Here is a 21,825-nt window from a genome sequence, read left to right on the forward strand (position 1 = left end):
AATATGAATGGTTCTGAGCATAGGCCAAGCCTCTAGATCTATATTTTCATCTGGCTAGTAAAGCTTCATGCCAAGATTCTGCCATTACCAAATAGTGCTGGATCGTAAATTAGTATTGTAGAATGTTAGGAGTTGGAAGGGACCCCTGGAGATCATTGAGTCCAAACCTCCTGCCAAAGCTGGATCACCTAGGGCAGATCACACACAAAGGTGTCCGGATGGGTCTTGAAAGTCTCTAGAGAAGGTGACTCCACAACGTCTCTGGGCAGCCTGTTCCAGTGCTCCATCAGTCCTTTGGACTTCCTGTAGTATAGCCCTGTTCATCTTTGCAGAAGAGTTTGGAAAAGCAAGCATTCAAAATGTGCTTGAGAAAAGTCTTGTAATGTTAGTAAGGATGCTGTGGTAGTAAAAATCTGATAATCATCTTTGTTAGGCCAGAAAATACACATGATTATTTTGGTGAAATGTGCTGGTCAATGTAGTTGTTTTTTGATATTAAAGTAAAAGGTTAAGTTGTAATATTACATGCTGATGCAAATTTGAGCAAAGAGATTTGCATAGCTGGAGATAATTTAATTAGTGTAGTGAAGAAATGCATTGAGAAGTGTATGGAGCAGCTGAACTAAAAAGGCATATAGGAAGTGGCATATTGGAAAGTTCCTTGTGGTGTCTACAAATACTGTGATGTCCAATATCCTTTGAAGATGCTTTCTAACAAAAGGCAGGATTAGTATTGAAGAAAGCATAAATTTTCAGGGACAACTCAATAACTTGACTGTTAAGGAACTGGTACAGCAAGAATAATCACTACTCATTGCACCTTGCTTTTTAAGAGTATGTTCCTACCTTGTGGTGTTAAAGATAAGTTGTTTGTAAGTTGCTGTAAGCAGTATCATATGAGAAATCTATGGAGGCTCAGATTACATGCACAAGAAGTTATTTTCTCTTTTTTCTAATGTGTGTTAGACAGTGGTCTGCAATAGATAGTGGAGAGTATACACCCATTTGTACTGTACAGGTTTTCTTGCTATTGTGACTTAAACAGGACACAGTACTGAGAGAAAACCAGTCCCTTGTCTTAGATGTAAAACCACGATATGATTTGAGAGATTAGGAGCTTGTCCTCTTCTTCTCTGAGGACTTCATATTTCTGTTTCTGTAACCTGCTTCAGAGGCTTTCCCAGTCCTGTGTGTTTGTGTAAGCTGTGGATCCAGTGTGTTTTTTCATATACTGCACTTAGCTTTGTGGGAAGAAACTACTTAAATGTTAAGAAATTTCTTTAAAAATGGAATATTAGAACTGTGCTCTTACATTAATAGCAGTTTTTTTGGTGTTGCCACATTGTTCATTGGCAGCTTTTACCTTTATGACATTTTAATTCTGTTAGATCTCATGAGACGTCAAGAAGAGTTGAGGCGTTTGGAAGAACTTCGAAATCAAGAACTCCAAAAACGCAAGCAGATACAATTAAGGTATTTTGGCTTCTACCGTGCCAAAGGTGTGGCATGCAGCTGCTCTAGGCTTGTGTTAATTTACACTGTAGCTTATAAAGCTTGCTTTTGATAGCAAATAAAAATGTTTTTAGAAGCAGAAAGTTGCTCGTCAAAAGCATGAGGTGTGGTGTTTCTGTTCATGTTCTGTGGTGTTTCTCTTCATGTTCTTGAACAGAATAGTAATCATATGCTAACATAAAAGAATAGTTTCAAGTATTGCTTTCATTTATTTCAGTTATGCTAGTTCTGTGGTAAATTTCCAAGCTTTATAAATAGCATAGAAATGTCTTAACATAATGTTTTTTGTTGCATATTGTTAATTTTAACTTTGAACCACATCTGTAGTAGATATGAAAGTGCTTCTAAGGTTTATGGGCAAGTGATCTGCCTGTGGAATAGTAGCATTGGAAATTCATAGTGGGACATGAGATTTTTGGGGATATTTTCATTTGATATTCTGGTATGATGCAGACAATTTTTCCTTTAGGATCTGATTCATACAATTATCTACTTTCATGCCTCTGTTAAAATTAAGGAAAGCAGACATAGTATTGTCGTAATGATTGAGCTAATACGTTCTATGTTGAATATCACAGGAAGTGTAGATGAGAAAAAAGAACAAAACACAGCTTGCAGTTTAAAATGTATCTTTTGTCAGTATTCAATTACTTTTAACCATAGTGACATGTTAAAAACTGCTTAGCTAAAACAAACTGCTTAGTTAAAACTGCTTTAATTATTTTAACCTGCTTAGCAGTATGGAGCCAGAAGAGCAGGTATATAATGTACAGTATTGTAGTTGCTTGTATCCCACTTACAGAAAAAAACCAAAACACAAAACCAACAAACAAAATACCCAGAACCCAAAGCCAAACTAAAAAACCTTTCAGTTATATTCAAAGCCATCAGGTGGAGTTTGCAGGAGATTGTAGTGCCTTACACTACATAAAAAAAAAAAAAATAAATAATGACCTGTTTTATTTATATACTTGGTCTTAGCTCATGAGACTGATTACAAACTTGAAAAGGTCAGGAGTCTAAGTTGACATAGTTCTTGAAAAACATTCTAGACATGAAGAAGAACATCGACGTCGTGAAGAAGAGATGCTCCGTCAGAGGGAACAGGAGGAATTACGGCGGCAGCAGGAAGGAGGATTTAAGCCAAATTTCATGGATAATGTAAGTAAACTTCTATGACAGAAGCCCAAATATTACCGTATTTTATTGTAATATTTTTATAAACTAGCTATTGAACTGCTGCCTTCTGTTTACTGTTTTTCCAGTAGTTCATTGTTGTCATGAGTGGAGTGGTACAAAGTTGGTAGTTTAGTTACTCTTTTGTACAATGGCACCACATTATATTTCCTACAATCTAGTGATGTAACCGTTCAGCTCAGTGAAGCTGTTCAGGTAATGATTTGCCTTTTTATTTCGGAAATTAATTTTTCCAGTAAAATCATAGAATTTTTTGAAGTGGGAGGCCATGGAAATAAATGATGTTTCCATGAGGAGGTGCCCTAGTTTGACTGGTGGTTGAAATTTTAAACCGGTTCAGTCTGTTAAGGTAGCTTGAATTGCTGGTTTTGGTTCATGCTTAACTTCATTAATATACTTCAGATAACAAAAATGGGCTGTATTAACATCATATAGAGCCTAAAATCACTCTACTATAAGAGTAGATGAGGAAAACCTTTAGTAAAGGACACCAAAATGTAAAAAAAAAATATTTTTTTCCTCTACTATAAATGCTAGATTATATTATTCATTCAGGTGCCTTCTGCTTGTGGAGATTCATCCTGCAGGAATAGCAAAATGGTGGTATGGGAGGAGTCAGTTTCTCTTTTTTCCTACCAAGCAAAGCAATTAAATGGATACAACCTGCATGGAAAATGCTTTAGTTTGATGTGAAAAGAATGCCTGTTACTGTTAAAACAGTTATTCTTAGTGAGGAGGCAATGAATAAGTGGTCCACACGATACTTTTACATTATTTTAATGACTGTAGTCTACAGGAGGGAATTCTATTCCCCTATATAGGTACAGCTGATACATAAATAGAAAACCAGACTGCTGGTTGCTCAGCTACTTTCTGATTTTGTCTAAGAAATACCTATTTTACATTCTATATCATAACATTTTTTGTAATGTTGGGAGGATTATATTATGAATATTCTGGGACATCCTAAGACAAGCTAGAAAATACAAGATTACCTGTTCTCAGCAGGACATCATGTTTTTTAGTACGGGTGGGGAGGAAGTAAAATTTCTTTGTTATCAACAGCTGTCAGCTGATTTTGCTGATGGTGTTTTGTGAAACTTGCAGCAGAAAGCAATCAAATACTTGTTTCTATATGTGTTCAGAATGTAAATGAAAACTGCTTTCCTCATGTCTTTTCTTTGGGATGATGAAGAATTCAAAACTCAGTGTCCTTAAACATAGTCTGTGAAACGGCACATTACAATTATCTGATATAACTTAGAAATAGCACTTACTGATTTTGATTTCTGTAATGCCAACATTATTATTTGCCATTTTGTTCCACTGTAACGTCTTTCTGTAGCACCTTTGGGGGTGGGCTGACTTTCTCACCCACTGAGCTACCTGTCAGAATACCCATGCTGCTCACTGCAGAGCACAGCAGGAAGAGAAGGCTGGGGAGCTGACCTACAGGCTTGAGATGGCTGTAGCTCCCTCAGATTCCATTGCTGGTAGGAAATTGTGTCCCATACCCTGCAGTTTGGTGTGCTGGGAAACTATATAATGTTGGCCACAGAAACCTCTGCTGGTTTTCTTCTTCCAGCGGTCTTGAGATGTTACTTAGCCTCTCTGCTTGAATTGCTTGCCATAGTTTGGCCATCCTCATGCATATCTGCATCTTTTAATTGCAAAGTTGGTGTGAATAGAAACCATTTCAGGTTGGTGTGCTGAACATGGCAAAAATGTAGTGTAAGAGGGAAGAGGAATGGATCAAATGGAAAGCACTTCAATCACGATGTGTAATTTTTTGAAGGATAAAGGTGGAAGAATACTTTGGAAGAGTATAGCTTTCCCACTGAGTTGCATAACTGGAATTGTGTGTTCATCTGGAACTAATTATACACTGCAAGAATTTTCAGATATAGATGTGCAGTGACAGCTCTACCAATAGTGCTTTAAATTATATAAAAGAATATATAGTACAGGTGGTGTCTTTTTAGAATCATGCAAAGTTGAAGTGGCATATAAAAGAATTAAAAAATTTTCTATAGTCATCAGACTATAGAAAAAGTCATCAGACTTTGCATTCTGGTCACATGTTTACCTAGGGTTTACTTCTGATGTCCTGAACTTGGTAAGAGGACATATTGAAACAAAATTGGAAGCTATGTGTTTACTTTCTTTAGCAACTGTTTCTAATACGAGCAGCTACTTAACTAAGTATGGCCTGTCATTTTATAGGCATTCATTATAACATGTCTTTAAATAGATTTACTTAAGTTGCATAATGTGAATGGGAGTTTGAAAAAGCCTTTGCATTTTGTAGCAGAGAAGAACTGTAAACCCTTTATGTACAAAATTATAAATATTTTTTTCAGTTTTTTACTAATACTTGTTTACTCTAAACAAACTCCATTTCCTAGTTACTTCTAGTCTCAGAACTCTAAACAAATTCTATTTTGCAGTTACTTCTAGTCTCAGATTACCATTGTATGTACACTGAAAAAAGTTATAATCTGTTTTAAGAGCTAAAAGGTGCATCTTGGTGAAAATTGCATCTTGTGGTACTGGTAGATAGTTTTTACCATATCAGGTCTTGATAAACTCTTTTGGCATAATTGTTATATTAAAATCTTCTGCCAATGGTGTATTTAGAAGGAAAATAATAATTGTTTCTAATCCTTGTTTTTGTTTCTTAAAAGCTTTGAAAAGTAAGCTTCCTTCACTTATATGCTATCCCTTTTTACTGTTCAATATAAGAGAAGGACATAAATGGTAAGTGCAATGTTAACCAGAATTGGAACTTCTCATATAAGGCTGCAGTATTAAGTTTATCTGTTTGAAGTTTCTTCCTGTATCTTTTCCCTAACTTAAACAAAGGTTTTCCAGTATGACTATTTTTGAAAAAAAATCTTGTAATCAAGTCTAATGCAGTTACAGGTTACTTGGTTTAGTTACAGATAAAAATATTTTCTGTGTGGGGATTTCTCTTTTTGAAGGATTGTTTTCATGGTGATGTTGTACATTAAAAATCCGGTTGCATTGATCATTAATCTAATGGACAGTCTAGAGATACCTAAGTAATTTATTAGTCTAGTTGTGTGATCTGTGATATAGAAGTTATGGATAAACACATTGAGGGCTTTGCCCATGCCTTCTAAAAGTCAGTTAGTTGAAATCTGCAGTTACAGCTTGATACATATGCATAGTAATTTCATGATAGCCTAAGGAGGAAACTCACTTTCCTGTAATATTTAGCTGGGTTAAATTTTGCATACATAGTTCTTGCTAAAGAGGATCTTGCTGGTGATGATTGGAAGGAGTACTTTATTTTTCAGCAGCACACATAGTTTTTAAAAATATACAGTGCTTTTATGGGCTAGTATATACTAATTATGCAAACTATGTAATGTTTACTGTCCTGTTGCAAAATACTTACTTAGATATACATTGTTAAATCTTCACCGAAGTCTTCTTACCAAATAACTGCAGTTCCAGTGATTCCTTTTGTTCATGTAACCAACATGGAAGAGTGAAAAGAGTATTTTTTGGACTTAGTGAATTGAAATTGGTTTCATGTGTTTACAAAAGAGACCAAAATAGGTTGGAGTTATAGTCTTAGTTTTATGATGCACAAATTTAATTCTGTCGTAATGCTGCAAAACGTTTTCAAGTGCTTAATGACATAATAGCTGTGATACCAGCCTACATCTTTTCTTATGATGTTTTAAAGAGGTAGTTGAGTTTTTGGCTGTCCTTGCCCTCTTCCCTCAAAGGTAATTTCCCAGTTTTCAAGTGTAACTTGCATGCATAAGGAGCTATTTGTTGTGAGTTTGTCACTTTTCAACTTCTGAATGCTTACTGTTCTTTCATGTAAGATTGAATATTAAATACTTAACTTTTTTTTTTATCTCCTAGTCTTTTCAAGGATTGTTTCTAGGTGTTGTTTTGCTCTTTTTTATTTTTTTCTTACACAGAAGCTCTGCTGCTCAAGTATGTTTTGTAAGTATCAGTGTAAAGTGGCAGCCTCTGAACCAGTGGGGATTGCCTCAACAGCAGAGATTGTAGTGGAATTGTATCAAAAGTTGTGACAGATGAGAGCAAGGGAGTAAAAAAACAAAATAAGCAAAAAAGCCTAAATTCTTTAAGAATTCCAGAAACATGGAAAAAAAATTAATTCTTGTTATAGGAGTTCTGTTCTTAACTTTTGGAAATCTATAAATGCAGCTTCCCATTTCTTGATTATTCTGAGCCTGCTGATGCATATCTTATCCCTCACTTCTACATTTACTTCTAAGTTAAGTAGTAGACATTTTTGAGAGAAGACTATCAGTTGGATTTCCTTGGACTTCTGTAATTCAGAAATACTTTTTTTTTGCAATTCATATATATAGTCATGAAAGAAGGAACCAGTTCATGTTTCACACCATAGAAGTTTTCTAAATTAAAACTAACTAGGAGAAAGGCAGATAATTAAACATAGAACTAAAATTAAAAGTAATAAAAAAAAATCAACCTGAAAAATTATTCATGTTGTCTTGGCAGTAGTTTTATTTCAGTGATCGAGTTTTTTCCTATGCATAAAGCAACACAGGCTGGGCTTTTGAGCAAGCAGTTTATAAATATACAGTTTGTGGGTTTTAGATGGCCTTAGTTTTGTCAGTAGAAATAATTTCTTTTGGTAGTGATATGTATCAGTAAGCATGCTTGAATCTTGCACTGTTCCTCAGTGTTTTAGATGCTAAATTTGGTGCTTTATGCAAGAATAGTGTTTCCTTTCTTAACAGGCCTTGAAATACTCAAATTGTGTTATTTTCAGAAAGAAAATTAATTCTTTCCAACCCTTAATTACCCTGCTAGATATCAAAACTTTTAACTGTCATGGGTGCTTTTAGTATGAGAAGACATTGTATAAAATGCAGTGCGGAGTTATGTCATCTTTTTGTAGCATATTATGGTTTTGTATACATAAACAACTTTTTGTGGAGTATAATAGTTTTTGGTTGGAAGTATTTCATGACTATTTTGGGATGTTACACAACTAACTTTCTAGGTTTATGTTTTTAAGATAATTTTTCAGTACTGAAGCAAATAATAATTACATTTAATTTATAGCTTTATGTATCACAGTGTGTGAACTACGACTGTTTAGGTTAATATGGTATGTTTTCCTTGTGTTATGTTACAGATATTCAGGAGGCTGAAACCTTTTACTCTGTTGCCATTGTCTCAAAGTTTGCACAAAATGCTTTCTAACATACTATTTATTTCATGTGAACTTGGAAACACAACAACTAACCATTCATAAGTAACATGCTACCAAAATGCATGACTCTCCAGTATGAATTTAGGTGTTGCAGTACTACTTGTAAGCATTCCCAGGTTTGTTCTCTTCTACAATAATTAATATGAAAAGTTTTGTCAATTTTTTAGGCTGTTTTTGCCTATAACCTCATTTTCTTTCAGTAAGACTAATGGATCGAGAAACTGAAAAGTAACTTTTCTAAAGATACTTCATGCCATGGCAGAATGATACCGTTCTTTGCCAGTCCTAGTGTTTCATGAGCCCTGAAATTTAGCAGATGCCATTTTTGTTCAATTATTAATGGAAAGACATTAAATGCAACTGGTATGCTTGTTTATGGATTACTCTCCATTTGCATCCTTAGCTGCTTCTATTTTAAGAATTTTATAGATAAAAAGTAGATCTATTAAAGAGGATGTGATAAGGCTGTATTCTGTATTTTAAGTTTTGAAAAGTTTTACTGCCCACAAGCACTTAGCTTAATTATTCAAATAGTGAGTTCTTCAATTTTCCATCTGCTGACAAGTAAAAGTGAGGTGTTTATAAACAGTTCAGAAAAATCTTTTGTTAATGTAATTGTTTGATAAATGCTCTACATATGTTGAAGAAGTTAATACTTGCCCTAATAATATTAATTTTTCTTCCTCAGCTACTGGAGTTAAGTTTGACTTGAAGTTTGTACAAGTGTTTGTCCAGACTAAGAGGAAATTTACTTTCAGTTCCAGTTGTCTGCTTGGTACCAATTCTGGACTCATCCACCTTTCTAAATCCTGAGATCTTGGTGGCATTGAGATCTGCAGCTAAAATAAGTTCCTTTGCTTAGAAAAGTTTGTCTCTATTAAAAGGGTCTGTTTAAAGAAAGAATGAAACAGCCAAGAAGTAATAAGTAAGTCTGTAGAAATAGTGTTTTTGAGGTGACAAAACCTCTTAATGAGTCTGTTGCTTAGTGTGAGGTAAGCTTATTTGTAGATCTGATTCCTCTCTCAAGAGGCAGTGTCTTCTGAGTAGTTTTTTACTGACTGTGGGCAGTAAGCCTCCAGCCTTTTGCTTCAGTAGCTCTCATGCAGTGAATAACTTCAATAGTGGTAATACAGTAATCTGAGACATAGAAATTAACTTAGTGTGGCTGCCTGTCTTTCGAAAACAGGCTAAATGTTTTTGTGTTTTTTTTTCAATTAAAATATAAGTTTTTCTCATTTTTCACAAGTCTCCTTTCTATGAGGTAAGTGTATCTCTTACCAGAGCTGATGCTTCTTTTGTGTTTTTGACTCTTCTATGAGCAATTCTGATGTTTCTGTCTTCCATTGTCTTTCTTTAGGTTTCACTTTAATTTTCCAGAAATTAGGTGTTGTTAGAGGAATTAGCATTTCAAATAAATACTGAATATTTTTTAAAAGAAGAGTTTCTGTAGAGCTGTTCAGATGGGGAGTTTAGTATCTTGATTAACAGAAACCAATATTTAAAGAGTTAATTCAATTTATTTAAGGTTTACCTTTTAAGGAGTTTTTTCCCCCAACATGATTTCCTAAAATGGCTAATGTAGGCATAGCATTGTGGAGGATGAAACAGTATTGGTATTATATATATGACTCAAAGCACACTGCTTTTACTAGTGTTGTTGAATGCTGTTTTGTTGATATACTTCAGGTAGGTTAGCTGGTTGTCTTTTATTAATGTATTAACACAAAAGATGTAAAAAGCATAATATGTCTTTTGACTTTATTTCTATTCTGTATATAGTGCTGTGGCTTTTATAATACTTTTAAAAACTGCTCAACTTCGGAGTCCTTGTGTTTGTTCTCCCTTGCCCTTTCTGAATTATTGAACATTTGTTCAATCAATAGGGGAACTTGTATGTTCTTCAGGTAAGAACTAGATATTTCTGTTTGTCCCTGTTGATTTCTGTTCCGTGGTGTCTCTTAACACAGTTCTGACCTTTCAATGAAAGCAGACAATGTAGCTTAGGAGTTACTGAGTGTGGACTGGTGTCAGGGAATTTCACTAGAAAACAGTTTTTCTGAATCTGTCTGGATTTGTTCAGTTGACCAGTTTCATATACTTTCATTTAAAATAGTAGAATTCCCTGGTACAATGCATTTTCTCTAGCAGTTATTCAGATAAGTCGCTTTCTTTATTCAAGCCTACTTCATATTTCTCCGATTTCACATGAAACAACCTCCAGGTTGTATAAAAGTACTAGCTGCAAAACTGGAGAAATTGAAAACTGTGGAGCCTGATTTCATGCCAGAAAGTTTCATTGATGCCTTTGTACTAATATTCTTTTATGTTTAAGTGCTATATGTGTGGACAGGCCAGAGTCTTAAACATTCAGCTATTCTGAATGTAAGCAACATTTATAATGTGTCAAAGACTACATATTGCATGTGTATATTGGAAGTTTCTCCTATAGGGCCTTCTTGTAGTGATGCAAACATGCTTTAATCTTGGGTTTGAGTTTCAGTTTCGTTTTGCAAAGACTTGCATATTCTAATCATTTGGCAACTCAGATCAGTTTTGGGATAGGAACTAGTTAGCCTTTTTTTTTTTGTTACAGTTTAGTCAGTGCACATAATATCTATTTGGGGAGGAAAACTTAATATAACAGTCATATTTAGTGTACTGTGGCTGTAAATAGTGCTGCTTTTAAAATGGCTTAAGTAGGTTTTGCAATGTTTGAAAGTATATTTGAAATTTCAATTAAGAAGTAGTTAGATTTTTATGTAAGCACTTCATGATAAAGAATAATCTCGGTTGGGTAATTGTTGTTCTAAGTAAACACTGATGACTTTCTCTTCAACTCATCCTTGATCTTGCAGCTGGGGAAAGCAGTGAATCAGTCCAGTGTTCACTCTGTCATAATATTTGCCTAGACTTGTTTCATGTGCAAGGAAAATGTAGTATTTGGGAAATCTGAAATGCAGCTTTGTTTTATATCACTGAATTTTCAGTTAAATATTTTAGTGTTTCTCTGTATGATACTACACTTAGCCCAGACTTCCTTACCAGTCAAACAGCCCTTCAACCCCCCATTCAACAGGGTAAATTGTTGAGTGCATCATAAATAGTTTTCAACTTGCTCTGTGAAAGTGAGGTATACTCTATGGTACTATGTATGTCAATTTTGGTACTTTAATTCTAAGCTGCAACTTAGTGTCTCTAATATACCTCTGAAAACATGTATATGTTGTGAATGCAGTGTGATTATACTACATGTATTAATTGTGAATGTGGAGTTACGATGAATATTGCTTTCAGAATGCAGTTTTGCAGGTAAGTAGCTAAATGCCTGAAAGTGAATAGAAATGAGAAAAGTATCTGCCCTATGTTCAGCTGTTGAACTGTGTTCAGTTTGTAACATTATTGCCATTCAAAAGCTGAAGCTAGTAGAAAGGGAAAGTGTTTTTATGTATTTGTTGTGTGTGTCTCTTAACTCTTGCAGAACCATATTGACAGAATGTTGTAATGAGGAAGTTGAAATCAAGAAGGTTAATGTATAGTTACGTATAAATATATTTTGAAAGATTTCCAGATAGGTAACCACTTAAGTGGTTACTTTCTCTAAGCACCTTTGTCTTGTGAAAAGCTATTTTTGAATTAAATTAAAATTTCAATTGAACTAAAATATTTGAGAAGCAGATTTTTACATTCCTTGTGAGTTAGTTATTAGATCAAGAGAAAATTTTGACAGAATACTTACATTCCTGTTTGCTCTCAAATGGTCAACATAATGGCATTTGGGAAAAAAAAAAATCTATCTTTGCAGTTATACCCTCAGAGATTCCTTTATCTGTATAGCCGTAGATAGCAAAGGGACATGGTAGAATTTTCCTTTATTTGAAGAGACAACATGATGATGATATAATTGAGGCACGGAATTAACACTATTTGGATTTTATTCCTAACTTTTGTTTATATGCAGTTTGTTTTGGGATGGATTTTGCCATCTGTATACATGAATTTTTTAGCTAGTGAATAACATTTCCACAGAACGTCTGAAAATGAGGAACTGTAGTTAACTTGCCTTTATAGTGAGTTTTATTCTGTAGGTGTTGCATATACAATATTTTACTGTGTTATAACAAATGGAAATGGACAAGGTGGAAAAAAAACCTTGGGAAGTTACATATTAATGTAGTGGTTTAAATGCAGTATTAAAATATAGAGAACCAGCAAGTAACTAGAAGACAAAATGATGCAGAGAAGACAAATCTTAATATGGAGCATAAATCTGTAACCAAAAATGTAGCTTCTGCTCCAAAAGTTTAGTGTCAGAGGTTGCAAGATAAAGAAAAGTCTCTATATGCGTGTAGACAACTTCTGTGGCAAGGAGGCCAGTTTTTAATACTGAACATGGGTGAATATCTCTGCATCCAAATCAGTGGCTGAATGCTCTGGAAGTGTCTATCAACTAATGTCTTTCAAAAAAAAGAAAAACATTTATGCTACTACATTTTTCCATCTCAGACAGTATTTTATGCTCATTAGTTCTGAGAAGAAATTCAGTAATGATTATTAGGTTTTTTCACATAATTTTGAATCTCATTTGTCTTTCTCAGTTTGCCATTATTCCTGTAGGTCAGAGCAGTGGTTATTTTCTGCTTCATCAAGTAGAATTGAGAAAAGGTCTTAACTGTGTAGCAGTTGAAAGTATTTTTTGAGCTGTTTTCCTGATCTAGTTTACTTTCTATGCCAAACTTGAATTAAAAAAAAAATAAAATCAATCTTAGACAGTATTTTTAACAGTTTTCTGAGAGTGAGTTTTTACTACAGGCAGTTTTCCCTCTTAAAATGTTAGTCATTTTCAGTTGACTTTTTTAGAACGGGTTCAACCAGATCTCAGTTTGCCTTCTTGCATCAGTATTTGTCTGTAAGATATTTTAGTTTTCTCTTTGCTAATTTTGAGATAGTAGTTGAAACATGTTTCCTGGCTGGAAGAAGCCCAGTCTGCCATATGAAGGTTGGTGATTAGAAGAAGTGTCTGGGAGTCTGTTGTGTTGTGAAAAAATAAATTTACTTTCTTCTCTCAGTGGTGGTGGTTTGATCCACATTCTATAGAAAGAATTTTACTTCTTGATACATTTATTCATGTTCTACAGCCTTTCATAGACTGCTCTCTTAGAGGTAAAATTGACTAGAAAATTTTGGATTAAAAAAATCATATTTAGAAAGAGTGAAATACAGTTTTTTCTTGGCAAAGGTGCAAGAACAGCCTCAGATATTCTCAGCTGTCCACTTAGATTTTGAGGAAAACTTAGTCTTTCAAGTCATATTGAAACTAGTCTTAAGAAAAAAGATTACTTGCAGCAACATCTTTAAGATAATAGTAATGTAACAACCATTCATGCCTGATTTTTTTCAGCACTTGTAATCAGAGCGGATTAATATGACTTTGCAGGTGCTAGAGATGAGTCTTTTGGAGAGCTAATGACTAAAACAAGAATGTTACCATGTTTAGTAAAAATGTGTTTCTGTGATCTTTATTTCCTTGATGCTGACAAATTAGAGGGTGCCCCAGAGAGTATGTGGGGGCACCTCTTTTAGATTAGCCCAGTGGCTGTCTCTTCTGTATTAAATAGTGCTTTCTTTTGAGGGGATTATTAAAGGTTGCTGCATAGTGAAATGTCCTCTGAATCTCTTTGTGATATGAGTAATAATAGTTCAATAAACTGCTCTTCCAGAACTGTCAGTGTAGACCTGGCTTAAAACATCATGTGATCTATGATGTGTTGGATTGGATTTTGCATCCAGTTGTAGGAGGATGACTTAAAAAAGAATACGGGGAGGATCCAAAGTTATTTAGTACTGTTATCTCTCCCCAAAAAAGCAACAACTTGCATGTTTTTTAAGATAGAAGCTACTTTAACCTAAATGAAGAAATCTTAGGATGATTAGGGTTGGAAGGAAGAGAAACTGTCTTTCATCTTTTAAAGATCAGAAATGGCTGTTATTAAAATGAAGGTGAGTTTAAGAATATGTAACTTTGTTCTTGAAAATATTTTTTTTTAAGTCTGTAAGATAAAGATGTTGAGTGTGTGTTCTCTCTTCTACAGAAAAAACTGAAAACCATTTATATATTATCCAGTATTAATGTGTGCTAGGTGACACTGAGATGCTTTTCAATACTTAGTTAATAATAAAACATTTTTCCATACAGGAAATATATATTTTTTGTTAACAGCTATAATTATCATTACTACTACCATGAGGAATGTTTTTCCAACTTGTAGCATTTACTGCAGCTTATGTAGCTGCATATTATGTAGTGTATATTCCTATCACATCAGTAAAAAGCAGGTTTTTAAATGTATATGGGTTTTTTTGGTGGTGTAACTTAGTTATCTCCATCAACTTTATTCACTGCTTGAGTCATCAGGGAGGAAATTGACTTCATCTATCTGCTCTAACCCTGCTGGAATGTTTTTGGCAGTTATTAAATCTAATTAAATTAAATCTTATTCTGTTGGCAGTTATTAAATCTAATGAAATCCTTTTCATTAGAATTCCTAATTAAAAACAGAGCTGTGTAGTTTTCTGTTTGCTGGATGTTTTATAGCTATATTTTCTTTAGTTGTTACTTAGTTAAACATACTGGCTTGTGCAACTTTGAGGTAAGAGAGCTATCATTCAGTTGATAGAATTCTTAAGTATTTTAGGCTGGAAAAGATCTCTGGATGAGAGATTTAGATCCTCATCTAGTATGATGCCCAGCTCAGAGAAGTATCAGGTCTGGAGTTATGTTGCAGTGTGCAGGAACAGACAGAAATCTTGCATTTTTAAAGAAGATCAGTATTTGTCATTCAAAGTTATTAAATATTACTGGATGTGATGGAATAAAATGAACTATGTGGGGATAATGTTAACTTTCAGATCATACATATAGATTAATTAATGGATGAAATGAAGAGAGAATGGTGAGAAGTAGTGGGTAGAAGAGAAGGCATATTATTATTTATTATTTTATTATTTCAGCTCACTGGCACCTTAACTTCATAGTTAAGAGTGAGCTACTCATTGGTATGAAGAGTAAGATATTCCAAGGAAAAGAAGAATAATGCACAGTCAAAAGCATCTCCCAAATTCTAGTTTCACTGCAAAAGCATCAACTTCATATAAATTTTGTAGGCATTTTCCAGTAGATTAAGGTAAAGTTTAAGGGACCTCCTTAAGAGAGGCCTTTGGAAATAGTTTTCCTTTAACTAGAAGGATCTTAACCAAATGAACACTCTAAAAGGAGTTGTGAATTCTAGTAAGAGGTACAGAAATTTATTACCTTTTTGGATAATTATGAACTCTGGAAGAAAACAGAATTTGGTTTTCATGGTCATTAAAACAGGTGAGAATCAATAGCACTGTGAATTACATTTTGCTCTGCAACTTAGGTACTAAAGTCACTGATTTCTAATGTGCAAGGGTAAGTTTATGGGGCTAAATGTTCTTTTATGTTTTTTTATAAGGGATTTTTTTGATGCTGTCTTACCATTATTTTGGCCACCATTCCTTAGCTGAAAGGTGAGTGAATAGTCCTGTTACTGGAGAAGTGTATCTCCTGGCCATGAATACTCGAAGACTGTCTGTTCTATCATTTTAATACTTCTGTTGGTATCTTGCTTTTTGCTTTTCTAAAATACTACATGCCATTGTAATTTTCTGCCCCTTTTGTTGCCATTATTATATAATTTGGAGAAAAGATTTTTCATTTTCTTGTGGCTGCTGCAATATAGGGCCTGTTTCCAGGAAAAAATTAGGTTAGTTAAGAAAACAGTTTTGTAACTACTTATATTTTTATTTTCAATCTTAGAACAGAATTGCACCTGATACATTCTCCTGTATCAATTCTTAGGTGTATTCTACAGAACCATAAAGCTGTTTAGAGAATGGATTTAGGAATATACTAATGTATTCTTTCAAAAAAAGAGGAAAATCATCTTGGCAGTTCTCTGTGTACTTAGGCTACTGGTATCAATGGTGACTGAGGTGTAGGAATGTTGTTTCTTTGAATGCTCAAAAAATACTTGTAAAATTCTAATACCTGCAAAAGACAGAGAATCCATACTATATTAAAGGTGCAAAGTAGTTTGTAATTTGAAATCTAGTTTTATTCTGTATTTCTATGTAGATATACTTTATACAGTTGACACCAAAAGGAGTTGCAATTGGGATGAAATCTCATTTCTAATGCCTGTATATAAAATAATTAGTACAATGCTATAGTTGCCATCAAGGAAATTACTTGGGAGAATCGGAGCTTCTTGGGTTTTATTTTTGTTTGTTTTTCATAAATGAGTTCTGAAGTGTTATGCAAGAATCCTGCCACAGAATTTGGAAAACTTTGGAGTTATGTGAAGAATTACTGTTTTACAATATGGTGTAATTTCTTTGCTTGTCTTCCTTTGTTTTTAGTTGTATATTGCTTGGGGTTTTTAATCTTCCCAAAGCTTAAATTGCACTTTACTAAGCATTCTTTGTCTTACAGCTTTCTTGTCCCCCTATAATTGCCTATCATCCATTTTTCTTGTTCTCTTCCAGTTTTAAGTTGTTTTCCCAGGTACCAGGTGACTTCAGAGGTTCTTAATCGCCTCCCTGTCCATTTCTCTAGTGAAAGTTTAGTCCTCAACTTCTGCTGCTCATTTTTATCTTCCTTTTATGAGTAGTTATGGGTGGCTTCAGGGAAGGTACTGAAGAAGAGTGGGCAGTTACTTAGTGAGGAAAAGAAGCTCTGAGAAGGTAATGTGAACATAGTTATGTTCTGCAAGAGGGTTTGAGTATCCAAGAACAAAGCTCTCAGTTGGGCTGGAGTATCAACCAGCACTGGTTCAGTCTCTCTGTTGTAACTGCCAGTTGGTATTCCTTTCTCTGCCATATTTTGGGTAAAACCCATGGAACAGTTGATCTAACTTACCTGCTCACCTAATAAATAGCTATGTAGGACATGATATGTGAGGGATATGACTGAATTTTTGCTCCTGTCTGGAATCTTGCAAATAACAGGTTTTGCCTGTATGTACATGTTTTCATAGTTAATATGTCAAGTACTTAATTGCATTATTATTATTGTAAGGTAACATATCAGTTAACATTTGAAATTTAGTATTTTCTCTGATAGGGGATTTATCTTAAAATTGTGAGTTCCATGTTAACTGAATAGAAGAATTTATTCTTGCTGAAAATTGAAAAGAATGTGATAAATTATGAATGTGCAACAGTCAGAATAGCAGTCATTCTTGTAGGCATGTTGGTACATCAATGGGCAGCAGAGACTATAAGGCACATATGTGGATCTTGACTCTAGCTGAAATGTTTTTTACACGTTGAAATTTTAGCACCAAAGTTAAAGCTACAAAATGGCAAACGATTTCTTGGTATTTTTTTGTTACTAAAGAAGAAAAAAAGAAAAAACCCTAAAAATTATAGGTTACACCCCTCTTTTTGTGTTGTGCTTACTGTTGAATAAAGAACTGGTAACATTTAAAGACAAGAAAAAGTGGTGGTTTGCTAGAAGGAAGTGTAGTGTGTTTTTTAATTTAAAAAGATGTGTATGTTGAAGCTTGTCACTGCTTCTGTCCTTTGTTAACTAGTACATGGTTATAGTTCTGTGTTTAACATCCTTATCTAGTTGGTATTGTACTCATCTCTGTCCTATATGGCATATTTTGCATTAAAAAATCTGCCCACCAACTTGGCAGTTGCACCTGAGATGCATCAACTACGTTATGTGCAGTAATTAAAAATGTGATACTTTCCCTTGTAGCTAAAGGTATCCTGAATGTTTGTGGCACGTCCTGTTTTCACACAGGCACATATGCACATGATCTGATTGATGAAAAGTGATAGCCATGATGTTTTTCTGGCATCTTGGGCTAGGGTTTGACATTAAGGATAATTACCACTTTTTTCTTCTGCTTCTTCACTTCAGGGCTGAAGTGTAAAAGCAGACTAACACCAGCATGGTTGTATGCTGATTTGTACCTAAATCATCGGTGTCAGTTTGTGGGTATGATTGATCCTAACAGAACTGCTGATTTTACTTGAAATGTCAGTTTACGTTACTGTTAAAAATCTGACAAAGCAGTTGGATTATTCTGTTATATAGGTTTAATTGTGGGTCCTAAGGTCAGAAGAAGAGGTCCTTCTTTAGTGTTCATGAATGGCTGTTCACAGCTGGACCTTAATGCTGCCTGTGTCTTGAGCTACAAAGCCTTACTTTTCCTCTCCACACTAAGCCATCAAAAATAGTGTCCAGTCTTCTTAGGTTAGGTTCATTTTTGTGGTTAATATGAGTAACTGGAAACAAAGTGTATGACATGAGAGCCTTTTGTCAGGTATCATACGACAGTTCTCCATACCAGAATATTTTAAAAAACTGACTCGTTATGTCAAATGTTGGTGTCTGCTTTACGTGTGTGAAGACAGAAGACTCATGTTTGGAATCCCAAACATGACTGAATGAAAAGGAATCCTGTGGAACTGTAAAAATACTGATTCAGTTGCCTAATATATGGAATTATTTTCGAAGTGCATCTGAACTCATGCTCTTTAATCATAAGTGAAGTGATTTTCAGAGTCAGGTAAATTTTTTTTTGCATCTGCTTGTTCTCAGCACACTTGTGTTCACTGAAGAGTGCAATATTCATTAACAGTCTTGCGGAAAATTAACAAAAAAATGTTGGTAACAGTTTCAGGTTTTATTTTGAACTATGAATTTGTTTCTCTTTCATTGTTTTGATATAAATAGTAATACTAAAATCCCTTGGATTACCTTTGATAGATGTATTTTGTTTCATTTTAAGTTATGATTTTTGCCACTCTGGGTACTATTTTCTGAGCAGGCCGTGGTTCATGATCTGTGAAGTCAGAACTCTTGCTGTTGAATGGCTGAGCATCAGTTGAATCTGAATCAATTTGACCTTTTATTTGTCTCTTTAGTATAAATGCATATGACATGCAAATTGAGTTCATGCTGATGCTTTTTTTTTGTGCTGTTTTTGAAAGGATTGTCAGTATCTGAACTGACATTGCAAATGCATGATAGAATTTATCAAAAAGTGTGCCAACACCACGTAAGGTCAGTTATTTGAACAAAGATGAGCTGGCAAATTGAGTTTAAATACCATAATACAACACATTAAGCTTAGTTTTCAATCAGCAGAAGTATATTTGAGTTGTGAACCTCGGCCTTGCAGCAGTGTTGTAGTAAGACCTCTTTATTAGTTAAAATGTAAATATATTGCTGCTTATTAATGAAAAGCTCTCTGTGAAAATGGATTCATTTGCAGCTGATCATATAACTATTTGAGAACATTAAACTGCTGCATTTGATACTTTAACTTGTAATATTGAACTTTTAGCATTATACAAAAATTTATAGCATTGCTATATGGAACTTATTATTCCATTTGATTTTATAAAAACAGGGGACTATAGTTAATTTTATTCCTTGTACATTTTGTATTCAGTGGAAACTTTTGAAACTTGAAAATTTTTATTTTCATGGAGTAAATGGAAATGTTTTTAAGTTCTAAGAATGATAGGTTGACCATCAAAAATATGTTTACTTTCAGAGAGAACAGGAAATGAGAATGGGTGATATGGGTCCTCGTGGAGCAATAAACATGGGAGGTAGGGATCTGAAGGATAAAGGCTTATGTAATATAAAAAAAAAATTAACAATTTTTCTTTGGGACTGTACATGTTACTCAAGCACTATTTATTAGTGACAGCTACTGGTAAAAAGAATTAAACAGTATTAGGAAGTTAAAAAAAATCTCACATATTTTGCTTCCAGACACCTGTTTTTTTCCCAAGTGTATATCTTTATTGTTTGACTACCTGTGGGAGGAAAATATGATATGCAATTTAACAGAAACAAAAAGGGAGGGGAAGGTGGTGCTCTGGAATTAATCTGCTACTTTCTTAATAGAAAGTTCTTCTTTATTTTGCATTCTTCTGGAGAGACTGCCTATTCAGAGAAGTTGAGACTAATTGCATGCAGTGAAATGATGTTGTAGGGGTTAAAACTGGGAAGTTCTTGGACCTGACAAAAGATAAATCAATAATGTTATTAATGTTCTACTAGTTCACTGCAAGTGTGTATTTGCAAATATTCTCAGTTCACTTTTGTGACCTAAACCATTGTCACTGCCTGTACTATGAAGTCTGCAGGAGTGCATTCGTAATAATAAATGATTGGTCTATATATGCAGTCTGAAACAGTGTGGAATCCCCCTCAACCAGAATATCTGCTATTAAACAAGACTGAAACTTAACAGTATTTCTTAAAAGTAAACAAAACAAAACCAAACAAACTGAGTAAACCATAGTAATTGTCAATATATATATCTTGGAAGCTTCCTGATGTTCATTGAAACAAATGAAGATTATTATTTAAGAAAAGTTATTATTTTTGTATTTTTTAAACTTGAAAGTATATACAAAATGTTGGTGCTTGACCTTTTGAGTAATGTGAATTTGTAGACTAATGAATCTACTCTGTCCAGGTCTTAAAATACATTATTCACCATTTACTTATGAACTGAGACACATTTACAGTTGCGAAATAGATTTTTTTCTTTCAGCGGAGATTAAGAGTTTTAAATAATAATTCTAAAAGAAGGCTGTGTCAAGTTATTTACAAATAGTAGCTAAAGTATAAACTTTACAAATTTTTTTTTCATTTTATAGTTGTACTGCATATGATTGCTGTCGACTCGAAAATTTCATTTAATTAGGAGATTTCATAAATATTTTTAGTGTGGAAACTACTAATGCCAGCTAACCAGATCACAGCCCTCTTCTTGTCAGATTTTAATGCTTAACAATGATGGTCATCATAGACTTATTTTGTGAGCTTCCTGCTATGACTTGGGATTTTAAACTTAATACAAACGTACAAATTTTTTCAGAAATAAATGTGTAGTTCCAAAAAAAGTTATACAGTGATCTGCTATGTTAAAAAGGGAAAGATACCCATAATGAGTACATGAAGAGTGTTTGTTTCCAGGTTATCTGGATTTTAGGTTAGCTCACTGTAGAGACTTTTTTTTTTTCTCCAGTCCATTAACCAGCCCACCACTACAAATAAAAAAACCCCTGCAGTAGACCTTTAAATAGTAGACCTGTAATTGTTGGTTTTAGCATCCTTTAACAGCAGAGGATGCAGTAGAGTTGTAATTTTATTTTTAAAGTGGCCTTTATCTTCCATTTGCTACTTTCCATCATGTGGGACACAGTAGAGATGGTGTACCTTCAGTAATGGAAATAACCCACATAACATTAGTACCTTTGTGACAGATTTAATTAGTGTTGGGCTGACTTGTGGGAGACCACTTACTTTCTATGTTGTTTTCTATGGCAAACAAGTTCTGAGAAAAGCTGTATACCTCAGTGTAGCACTGAACTGGCTCTGTAAAGCTAGGTGCAGCTGATAAAACTTGTCAGTATGGGGGGGAAAAAAAAAGGGTTTTGAAAACTGTCTCTGCACTGATGAGGGTTATGGACTGTGATGACTTACCAGCTGTGTCCAGATCTTGTCATGTGCAGTTTGGACACCAGAAGTGTGCTTTTTCAGTCCTCCAGACTGCAGAAAAATCTTCTGGTGTCTGTCGTTGTAATAATATGTAGAGAGGATGACTGCTTTGCGTCTGTTACTGAGCCTGGTCTAGTGAATTGCCTACTAATATCAGTGTCCCACAAAAAAGAGTGGATAATGAAGTGGTTAATTCTTAAGGTCTGCTAGAAGGACCTGTGAGGTATAGCTGAAATTCCAGTGGCCTCTTGCTGAAACTGTGCAGGGCCTCATGCTCACCTTTGCTGTAGACTTCCCAGTTGACCTG

At 34.3% G+C, this 21,825-nt stretch overlaps 1 protein-coding gene across 1 annotated transcript in view; it reads left to right on the forward strand.

Annotated features, from left to right (window-relative positions):
• The window catches only part of PSPC1 (paraspeckle component 1), a 38,592-nt gene that overhangs the window by 11,194 nt on the left and 5,573 nt on the right, over positions 1–21,825 (forward strand). Inside the window, 3 exon segments of the mRNA XM_030444550.1 lie at positions 1,389–1,473; positions 2,565–2,673; positions 19,555–19,612. Of these exon segments, the coding sequence (XP_030300410.1) occupies positions 1,389–1,473; positions 2,565–2,673; positions 19,555–19,612 (252 nt within the window).

This window comes from Calypte anna, chromosome 1 (assembly GCF_003957555.1).
Source record: "Calypte anna isolate BGI_N300 chromosome 1, bCalAnn1_v1.p, whole genome shotgun sequence".
In the NCBI taxonomy this organism is placed as follows: Eukaryota; Metazoa; Chordata; class Aves; order Apodiformes; family Trochilidae; genus Calypte; species Calypte anna.